Below are 11,630 nucleotides of genomic sequence, written 5' to 3'. Positions count from 1 at the left end.
AATCCGCCTGCCAATGCAGGGGACACAGGTTCGAGCCCTGGTCCGGGAAAATCCCACATACCGTGGAGCAACTAAGCCCGTGCGCCACAACTACTGAGCCTGCGCGCTAGAGCCTGCGAGCCACAACTACTAAGCCCATGTGCCACAATTACTGAAGCCTGCACGCCTAGAGCCCATGCACTTCAACGAAGAACAGCCCCCGCTCACCGCAACAAAGCCCACACACAGCAACGAAGACCCAATGCAGCTAAAATTAAATAAATAAATTAAAAAAAAAAAAAAAAAGAGTATGCCTCTGCGACCAGAAGCCAGGGCCTCCAGATGGCAGACATGTTGATTCATAGCTAACAGATGCCCAGTTTTTCTGGTTTGACCTCTTACTTTTGTGAACGAGGAGAAGTGTGGGAGGTTTAAGTAGGGAAAGGGTTAGAAATCAGCGTATACTTTTCAGGTTCTGCCAGACAACCTTTTATTACATCAGAAAAGCAACACTAGGCACTAGATCTTGCAAAATATGTTCTGACCAACTCTAAACTTTCTGAAATTAAATATGCATAACCACTGTAAGGTTTTTAATGAACAAAACAGTTAAATACAAACTTTCATAGGCAAAATAGACTACTGTATAACTGGCAACCTCAGAGCCAAGTACTAAATTTTCTTGCACAGGTTTCAGTGGCGGTGGAATGGGGAGATGTAAATACTAATGAGTACAAAACTTAATTTTGGCTTTATATATAGAAAAAAAAACTTTGAGGAAAATAGCTTTAAACTGAATAGTATCTTTTGAAATAAACAGCTCAGGCCAGCCCTTACATATCTGAGGCTTATACTCAACCAGATCTGGGATGAAAATGAAGATTTAGGGTTTACAGTGACTTCAAATCCAGTTTTAAGAGTAGCTAAGTCACCTCATTTCCAGAAAGGGAAGTCTCTTTAGGATGACCATGACACTCTTCTGAAGACACTTGGATAGCCAGAGTTCCTTGGCCACAGTTCCACTTTTCCACGACACCGTGCCAATGCTGTAGTGTGGAACTTCCTCTGAAAGGCAACCAGAGCCCTACACCACAGCGCTTCTCCTGGCATTTTCAAGCCTCAAAAGAAAGAAGACCTCCTGCTTCAAGTTGGCAGTTACTGCTCCAGCTAGAGAAGTTAATTAACCCTTCCGCCCCCCACTGATTTCCCTCCTGATCTTCAGCAGGGGCAGCTTAACATTCCTTTCAGAAATAAATAGTTCAAATGAGAAATTTAGAGTTAACTTCAAAAGAGCAGGAGAAAACAGCCACTGCCCATTATGTTTGCAAATGAGTGAGTGAATGAATACACATGAACAAACACACAGAAAAATCATAGAATAAATCCTGCATTTCCCACATTCACAGGGAAAAAAAAAAAATCTTAAAAAAGTATTAATTAGCGTTTGTTCTTGTGTGGGTTGATAGTCCAGGGCTCTGAGCAGGCATGGCCTTATAAACAGGGTTGCAAGCAACCCTCCACACACCAAGTCAGGACTAGGGTGCAGAGAGGGGCCTTCATGCACTTCTAACAGCTCAGTACCTGTGAGAGAACAGAGGTGATGCAGGGACTTTTTAACCCACAATGCATGAGGTATATGGAAACGTCCATCTGTGAAAGAACCACCAGCAGCGGGAGGGACTGCAGCAGGGTGTTCTCACAGCAACTGCTGATGAAGGATTTCCCACACCATCTTCTTCCGGAACAGAGGCATCTGGTGCTGCAGAGAATCCACAAGTAACACATACATCACACGTGAAAGTGCCCAGCGTCAACAACCTTTAGTTGTAGCATGTAAATAAAGTAGGATGTCAATGTCCTTTGTGTAAGCCTTGACTTTTCCACATCATGGTACAGACTTACAAAGCCATAAAAAAAGGAGGTTATTTGTATTATTATATGTATCATAAGCATTTTTACGTGTTAAGGAGAATCAAAGCAGGATGCAGAATTATACAATAGAGTCCAACAACAACTTCATAACAAAAACGTGGACCAAAAAGGGAAATAGCTAAGTGGCGGCACAAAAAGTACCTTTTCTACTTACCTGTATTTCAAAACATTCTAAAATTAACATATTCTGCTCTCTTATGAGAAAAACATGAAGTCTATTTAAATAAAGAAAAAACAAACCTGCAAATTACTCTGTGCTATACCAAATGTTGTCCATGGCCAATTCTGTTCAAATAGCAACATCCCCCCTTCAAATCTCATGTGATTAGGTTCAGAGAATAAATAACTCCTTCTTTAGAAGCATCAAAGAATTAGAGGCTTTTCTTAATATATTATTCTGCTTTAACTGATAATCACTACATGGTCCAATTTTCAAAGCAACAACATGCAAGACAAATCCAAAATCACCTGTAACTCTTTTTGATGAAATCAGATACCCTTGAGGTACTCCTGGAGTTTCCTTATAAATAGTTGGATATACCATTTTACTATAAACTAGTGTGAAGAGGCCTAAAAAGTCTTAACACATGGATTCATAAATTATTTTAAATAGCTCAAAACTTGTAGTAAAAAATTACATATTTATTCTTAGTAAAACTGCTGAAGCTAACCAATTTTATTAATTCAGCATGGGAGCCCTAGTTAGTTCATGTTGTTCAAAAGCTTAGAATGAGGTTATTATTAGTCCTACTATTCAATATGTACAATTTGGTAGCTATCAAAATGAGGTCTGTTAAAGCAAACTATTTTTTAAAGGAGGTTGTCCTTGGTTGTAAAAAGACTGAGAATCCACTATTACAAACATAAATACTCAAGAGTTCTCAACATATTTGAATTTCCACTCAAATGCGGAGCTATGGAGGACCAAAAATAATCAGAACAGAAGGGAAAATCAGCATTCATAGTTACATCTTAGACCTGCAGCTTAAGTTCTCACAAGGCCTGATTTCCCCATGCTGTTACATATTCTGATGTGCCTCCTTCTTTGGCTAAAAATATTAGTAACACTGAAGAACCAGTGAACACTGGAGTTCAGAGATATGCAAATTGCCCCACTGGTCACCAAAGACTAGGATAAATGTGAGAGCAGATACAGTGACAAACCCTGATACTAGCAAGAGTAGGGCTATGGCCAAGGTTTACGGCAATAATAGTAGCACAACTACCATTATTAACAGCTTAATGTGTACCAGGCACTGGTAACATGCTCTGAGTTTATCTTGTTTAATAACAAGTAAAAGGATGAGGAGGGGTCTCCACTCACCTGAGTAAATGTGATAGGTTTGTCCCTAGAGATATAATCTGCATATTTACAAGTAAACATTCCACAATCACTCCCATTCAACTGTTGAGGAATCTCCTAAAATTACAAAAAAAGAAGAGAGGAAGGGGTGAAATTTCATCAAATACAAACTCCTTTGACTTTTTCTAAATATTACTGTGGACAAACAATATTATAAAGGTAAATGTTAAATCTGGTATTACACAAACACACAAACACAAACACAATTAGTCTTTATGTGGCATAAAAACCCAACCCATGACATGGAGTATGTGAGCCTCATGGAAAATGTTTTTTAGAAGGAAAGAGAAAAGCAAAGTGAGAGTTCAATCTCTCAGCTCTCATATAAAGCAAACTGAAAGAAGGTTTATTACCAGGAACAGGAATTCTAGTCAGAATTGTTTCAAAGGCATTCATAAATTTTGAAAATGGCTAAGTGTGGTTCAACCAGAGATATGCTTACAATACAACTAACCTATTTCCTAACTGCAGAGTCTGACTTGTCTTCCCTAGCCGGAAAACTAAGACTACTGCTTTGGACCCCCACAGCTGCAAGCAGGAGAAAGAAAAAATACTCTTTATAGGGTTTAACCAGTCAGGAAATCTTGCCATGATGTTCAGTTCTGTCCTGAAAAAAAAAAAACCACGACTGCTTGCAAGCAGCACTTAAAGGCACCATAAACCAAAGGTGGTGGATTCCAAGCCCAGGTGAAGTAAACTCACACATTCCCCAAGCCCGTGTTGCACTAATCTTGGCCAGCCCCTTACACACTTTGGCTGTTAAGGGGAATAAGAGAGTCTAATTCCACTGCTGGAAAACATACTAGATGACAACAACTCAATTTTTATTCAAAAAAATACACATGATTATTGTAAAAAGGAAAAGATTGAAAATGCACACCACCCATACATATGGTAGGTACCTCGAACTTCACTCCTGAGCCCAGCATCTATCACAGAGTGGAAAGAACTTTAGACTCCACCACACAAATGAAGAGAATTTGTCTTCTTTATTACATTTCCCATTCCAGAACACAGTTACTCATCCTAACAAACTCTTCTTTTATCTGTGCTTTCCTCAGGAAATCTCAACACTTACTCTTCTAATTATTCAGCTTAGAAATGAAAATGCTTTTGGATAAAGATAGTCAAGCCATTATATAGAGGTTAGGGCTAAAATTGAACTCATGTAGCTTACTTTAAAAAGGAGCCATTAGGGGACTTCCCTGGCAGTCCAGTGGCAAAGACTCCATGCTCCCAATGCAGGGGCATGGGTTCAAACCCTGGTCCGGGAACTAGATCCCACATGCCGCAACTAAGAGTTCACATGGGCTTCCCTGGTGGTGCAGTGGTTGAGAGTCCGCCTGCCGAGGCAGGGGACACGGGTTCGTGCCCCGGTCCGGGAAGATCCCACATGCCGCAGAGCGGCTGGGCCCGTGAGCCATGGCCGCTGAGCCTGCGCGTCTGGAGCCTGTCCGCAACGGGAGAGGTCACAACAGTGAGAGGCCCGCGTACCGCAAAAAAAAAAAAAAAGAGTTCACATGCTGCAACAAAAGATCCCACTTGCCACAACTAAAGATCCAGCAGGGGACTTCCGGGAAGATGGCAGAAGAGTAAGACGCGGAGATCACCTTCCTCCCCACAGATACACCAGAAACACATCTATCTACACGTGGAACAACTCCTACAGAACACCTACTGAACGCTGGCAGAAGACCTCAGACCTCCCTAAAGGCAAGAAACCCCCCACGTACCTGAGTAGGGCAAAAGAAAAAAGAATAAACAGAGACAAAAGGATAGAGAAGGGTCCTGCACCAGTGGGAGGGAGCTGTGAAGGAGGAAAAGTGACCACACACTAGGAAGCCCCTTCGCGGGCGGAGACTGCGGGTGGCGGAGTGGGGGGAGCTTCGGAGGGAGGAGAGCGCAGCCACAGGGGTGCGGAGGGCAAAGCGAGGAGATTCCAGCACAGAGGATCGGTGCCGACCAGCACTCACCAGCCCGAGAGGCTTGTCTGCTCACCCGCTGGGGCGGGCGGGGCTGCGAGCTGAGGCTCGGGTTTCGGTTTCGGTCGGAGCGCCGGGAGAGGACTGGGGTTGGCAGCGTGAACACAGCCTGCAGAGCATTAGTGCACCGCGGCTAGCCGGGAGGGAGTCCAAGCAAAAGTCTGAACCTGCCGAAGAGGCAAGAGACTTTTTCTTCCCTCTTTATTTCCTGGTGCGCGAGGAGAGGAGATTAAGAACGCTGCTTAAAGGAGCTCCAGAGACAGGCGCGAGCCACGGCTAAAGGTGCGGACCCCCGAGACAGACATGAGACGCTAAGGCCGCTGCTGCCGCCACCAAGAAGCCTGTGTGCAAACACAGGTCACTATCCACACCCCCCTTCCGGGGAGCCTGTGCAGCCCGCCACTACCAGGGTCCCGGGATCCAGGGACAACTCCCCCAGAAGAACGCACAGCACGCCTCAGGCTGGCGCAACGTCACCCCGGCCTCTGCCGCCGCAGGCTTGCCCTGCACTCCGTGCCCCTCCGTACCGCCCCCCCCCCCCCCCCGCCCCGGCCTGAGTGAGACAGAGCCTCCGAATCAGCGGCTCCTTTAACCCCGTCCTGTCTGAGCAAAGAACAGATGCCCTCCGGCGACCTACGCGCAGAGGCGGGGCCAAATCCAAAGCTGAGCCCCGGGAGCTGTGAGAACAAAGTAGAGAAAGGGAAATCTCTCCCAGCAGCCTCAGGAGCAGTGGATTAAAGCTCCACAATCAACTTGATGTACCCTGCATCTGTGGAATACCTGAATAGACAACGAATCATCCCAAAATTGAGGAGGTGGACTTTGGGAGCAAGATATATTATTTTTTCCTCTTTTCCTCTTTTTCTGAGTGTGTATGTGTATGCTTCTGTGCGAGATTTTGTCTGTATAGCTTTGCTTCCACCATTTGTTCCGGGTTCTACCCATCCAGTTTTTTGGGTTTTTTTCCTCTTAATAATTATTTTTTTATTTTAATAACTTCATTATATTTTACCTTACTTTATTTTACTCTGTCTTCTTTCTTTTTTTCCTGCCTTTCCTCCTTCCTTCCTTGCTCCCTCCCTCCCTCCTTCCTTTTTTCTTTCTTTCTACTTCTACTAATTCTTTCTTTCTACTTTTTCTCCCTTTTCTTCTGAGCCGTGTGGATGAAAGGCTCTTGGTGCTGCAGCCAGGAGTTAGTGCTGTGCCCCTGAGGTGGGAGAGCCAACTTCAGGACACTGGTCCACAAGATGCCTCCCAGCTGCACATAATATCAAACGGCGAAAATCTCCCAAAGATCTCCATCTCAACACCAACACACAGCTTCACTCAACGACCAGCAAGCTACAGTGCTGGACATCCTATGCCAAACAACTAGTAAGACAGGAACACAACCCCACCCATTAGCAGAGAGGCTGCCCAAAATCATAATAAGTCTACAGACACCCCAAAACAAACCACCAGACGTGGACCTGCCCACCAAAAAGACAAGATCCAGCCTCATCCACCAGAACACAGGCACTAGTACCCTCCACCAGGAAGCCTACACAACCCACTGAACCAACCTTAGCCACTGGGGACAGACACCAAAAACAACAGGAACTACGAACCTTCAGCCTGCAAAAAGGAGACCCCAAACACAGTAAGATAAGCAAAATAAAAAGACAGAAAAACACACAGCAGATGAAGGAGCAAGATAAAAACCCACCAGACCTAACAAATGAAGAGGAAATAGGCAGTCTACCTGAAAAAGAATTCAGAATAATGATAGTAAAGATGATCCAAAATCTTGGAAACAGAATAGACAAAATGCAAGAAACATTTAACAAGGACCTAGAAGAACTAAAGATGAAACAAGCAACGATAAACAACACAATAAATGAAATGAAAAATACTCTAGATGGGATCAATAGCAGAATAACTGAGGCAGAAGAACGGATAAGTGACCTGGAAGATAAAATAGTGGAAATAACTACTGCAGAGCAGAATAAAGAAAAAAGAATGAAAAGAACTGAGGACAGTCTCAGAGACCTCTGGGACAACATTAAACGCACCAACATTCGAATTATAGGGGTTCCAGAAGAAGAAGAGAAAAAGAAAGGGACTGAGAAAATATTTGAAGAGATTATAGTTGAAAACTTCCCTAATATGGGAAAGGAAATAGTTAATCAAGTCCAGGAAGCACAGAGAGTCCCATACAGGATAAATCCAAGGAGATATATGCCAAGACATATTAATCAAACTGTCAAAAATTAAATACAAAGAAAACATATTAAAAGCAGCAAGGGAAAAACAACAAATAACACACAAGGGAATCCCCATAAGGTTAACAGCTGATCTTTCAGCAGAAACTCTGCAAGCCAGAAGGGAGTGGCAGGACATATTGAAAGTGATGAAGGAGAAAAACCTGCAACCAAGATTACTCTACCCAGCAAGGATCTCATTCAGATTTGATGGAGAAATTAAAACCTTTACAGACAAGCAAAAGCTGAGAGAGCTCAGCACCACCAAACCAGCTCTACAACAACTGCTAAAGGAACTTCTCTAGGCAAGAAACACAAGAGAAGGAAAAGACCTACAATAACAAACCCAAAACAATTAAGAAAATGGGAATGGGAACATACATATCGATAATTACCTTAAATGTAAATGGACTAAATGCTCCCACCAAAAGACACAGAATGGCTGAATGGATACAAAAACAAGACGCATGTATCTGCTGTCTACAAGAGACCCACTTCAGACCTAGAGACACATACAGACTGAAAGTAAGGGGATGGAAAAAGGTATTTCATGCAAATGGAACCAAAAGAAAGCTGGAGTAGAAATTCTCATTTAAGACAAAATAGACTTTAAAATAAAGACTATTAGAAGAGACAAAGAAGGACACTACATAATGATCAAGGGATCAATCCAAGAAGAAGATATAACAATTGTAAATATTTATGCACCCAACATAGGAGCACCTCAATACATAAGGCAAATACTAACAGCCATAAAAGGGGAAATCGATAGTAACACATTCATAGTAGGGGACTTTAACACCCCACTTTCACCCATGGACAGATCATCCAAAATGAAAATAAATAAGGAAACACAAGCTTTAAATGATACATTAAACAAGATGGACTTAATTGATATTTATAAGACATTCCATCCAAAAACAACAGAATACACATTTTTCTCAAGGGCTCATGGAACATTCTCCAGGATAGATCATATCTTGGGTCACAAATCAAGCCTTGGTAAATTTAAGAAAATTGAAATTGTATCAAGTATCTTTTCAGACCACAATGCTATGAGACTAGATATCAATTACAGGAAAAGATCTGTAAAAAATACAAACACATGGAGGCTAAACAATACACTACTTAATAACAAAGTGATCACTGAAGAAATCAAAGAGGAAATCAAAAAATACCTAGAAACAAATGACAATGGAGACACAACGACTCAAAATCTATGGGATGCAGCAAAAGCAGTTCTAAGAGGGAAGTTTATAGCAATACAATCCTACCTTAAGAAACAGGAAACATCTCGAATAAACAAGCTAACCTTGCACCTAAAGCAATTAGAGAAAGAAGAACAAAAAAACCCCAAAGTTAGCAGAAGGAAAGAAATCATAAAAATCAGATCAGAAATAAATGAAAAAGAAATGAAGGAAACAATAGCAAAGATCAATAAAACTAAAACCTGGTTCTTTGAGAAGATAAACAAAATAGATAAACCATTAGCCAGACTCATCAAGAATAAAAGGGAGAAGACTCAAATCAATAGAATTAGAAATGAAAAAGGAGAAGTAACAACTGACACTGCAGAAATATAAAGGATCATGAGAGATTACTACAAGCAACTCTATGCCAATAAAATGGACAACCTGGAAGAAATGGACAAATTCTTAGAAACGCACAACCTGCCAAGACTGAATCAGGAAGAAATAGAAAATATGAACACACCAATCACAAGCAATGAAATTGAAACTGTGATTAAAAATCTTCCAACAAACAAAAGCCCAGGACCAGATGGCTTCACAGGCGAATTCTATCAAACATTTAGAGAAGAGCTAACACCTATCCTTCTCAAACTCTTCCAAAATATAGCAGAGGGAGGAACACTCCCAAATTCCTTCTACAAGGCCACCATCACCTTGATACCAAAACCAGACAAGGATGTCACAAAGAAAGAAAACTACAGGCCAATATCACTGATGAACATAGATGCAAAAATTCTCAACAAAATACTAGCAAACAGAATCCAACAGCACATTAAAAGAATCATACACCATGATCAAGTGGGGTTTACTGCAGGAATGCAAGGATTCTTCAATATACACAAATCTATCAATGTGATAAAACATATTAACAAATTGAAGGAGAAAAACCATATGATCATCACAATACATGCACAGAAAGCTTTTGACAAAATTCAACACCCATTTATGATAAAAACCCTGCAGAAAGTAGGCATAGAGGGAACTTACCTCAACATAATAAAGGCCATATATGACAAACCCACAGCCAACATCATCCTCAATGGTGAAAAACTGAAAGCATTTCCACTAAGATCAGGAACAAGACAAGGTTGCCCACTCTCACCACTCTTATTCAACAGTTTTGGAAGTTTTAGCCACAGCAATCAGAGAAGAAAAGGAAATAAAAGGAATCCAAATCAGAAAAGAAGAAGTAAAGATGTCACTACTTGCAGATGACATGATACTATACATAGAGAATCCTAAAGATGCTACCAGAAAACTACTAGAGCTAATCAATGAATTTGGTAAAGTAGCAGGATACAAAATTAATGCACAGGTATCTCTGGCATTCCTATACACTAAGGATGAAAAACCTGAAAGTGAAATCAAGAAAACACTCCCATTTACCCTTGCAACAAAAAGAATAAAGTATCTAGGAATAAACCTACCTAAGGAGACAAAAGACCTGTATGCAGAAGATTATAAGACACTGATGAAAGAAATTAAAGATGATACAAATAGATGGAGAGATATACCATGTTCTTGGATTGGAATAATCAACATTGTGAAAATGACTCTACTACCCAAAGCAATCTACAGATTCAATGCAATCCCTATCAAACTACCACTGGCATTTTTCACAGAACTAGAACAAAAAATTTCACAATTTGTATGGAAACACAAAAGACCCCGAATAGCCAAAGCAATATTGAGAACGAAAAATGGAGCTGGAGGAATCAGGCTTCCTGACTTCAGACTATACTACAAAGCTACAGTAATCAAGACAGTATGGTACTGGCACAAAAACAGAAATATAGATCAATGGAACAGGATAGAAAGCCCAGAGATAAACCCACGCACATATGGTCACCTCATCTTTGATAAAGGAGGCAGGAATGTACAGTGGAGAAAGGACAGCCTCTTCAATAAGTGGTGCTGGGAAAACTGGACAGCTACATGTAAAAGTATGAGATTAGATCACTCCCTAACACCATACACAAAAATAAACTCAAAATGGATTAAAGACCTAAATGTAAGGCCAGAAACTATCAAACTCTTAGAGGAAAACACAGGCAGGACACTCTATGACATAAATCACAGCAAGGTCCTTTTTGACCCACCTCCTAGAGAAATGGAAATAAAAACAAAAATAAATGGGACCTAATGAAACTTAAAAGCTTTTGCGCAGCAAAGGAAACCATAAACAAGACCAAAAGACAACCCTCAGAATGGGAGAAAATATTTGCAAATGAAGCAACTGACAAAGGATTAATTTCCAAAATTTATAAGCAGCTCATGCAGCTCAATAACAAAAAAACAAACAACCCAATCCAAAAATGGGCATAAGACCTAAACAGACATTTCTCCAAAGAAGATATACAGACTGCCAACAAACACATGAAAGAATGCTCAACATCACTAATCATTAGAGAAATGCAAATCAAAACTACAACGAGATATCATCTCACACCAGTCAGAATGGCCATCATCAAAAAATCTAGAAACAATAAATGCTGGAGAGGGTGTGGAGAAAAGGGAACACTCTTGATGGGAATGTAAATTGATACAGCCACTGTGGAGAACAGTATGGAGGTTACTTAAAAAACTACAAATAGAACTACCATATGACCCAGCAATCCCACTACTGGGCATATACCCTGAGAAAACCATAATTCAAAAAGAGTCATGTACCAAAATGTTCATTGCAGCTCTATTTACAATAGCCCGGAGATGGAAACAACCTAAGTGTCCATCATCGGATGAATGGATAAAGAAGATGTGGCACATATATACAATGGAATATTACTCAGCCATAAAAAGAAACGAAATTGAGCTATTTGTAATGAGGTGGATAGACCTAGAGTCTGTCATACAGAGTGAAGTAAGTCAGAAAGAGAGAGACAAA

General features: G+C 41.0%; 1 protein-coding gene across 6 annotated transcripts in view; it reads right to left on the bottom strand.

Annotated features, from left to right (window-relative positions):
- Window positions 1-452: 452 nt before the first annotated feature.
- The window catches only part of SENP2 (SUMO specific peptidase 2), a 40,348-nt gene continuing 29,170 nt past the window's right edge, over window positions 453-11,630 (bottom strand). For all 6 annotated transcript variants that reach the window (XR_009540707.1, XM_060150224.1, XM_060150223.1 and 3 more), the window contains 2 exons: window positions 3,236-3,331; window positions 453-1,738 (listed from right to left, as the gene is read on the bottom strand). Coding sequence is in view for 5 of the 6 variants with exons in the window: in XM_060150224.1 (XP_060006207.1) it covers window positions 1,676-1,738; window positions 3,236-3,331 (159 nt within the window). In the remaining variant the exon portion in view is untranslated. The remainder of the gene's footprint in view (window positions 1,739-3,235; window positions 3,332-11,630) is intronic.

The sequence above is a fragment of the Lagenorhynchus albirostris genome, chromosome 5, assembly GCF_949774975.1.
Source record: "Lagenorhynchus albirostris chromosome 5, mLagAlb1.1, whole genome shotgun sequence".
In the NCBI taxonomy this organism is placed as follows: domain Eukaryota; kingdom Metazoa; phylum Chordata; class Mammalia; order Artiodactyla; family Delphinidae; genus Lagenorhynchus; species Lagenorhynchus albirostris.
Note: the sequence above shows the minus strand (reverse complement) of the source record. Positions and strands in the feature narration are given on the sequence as shown.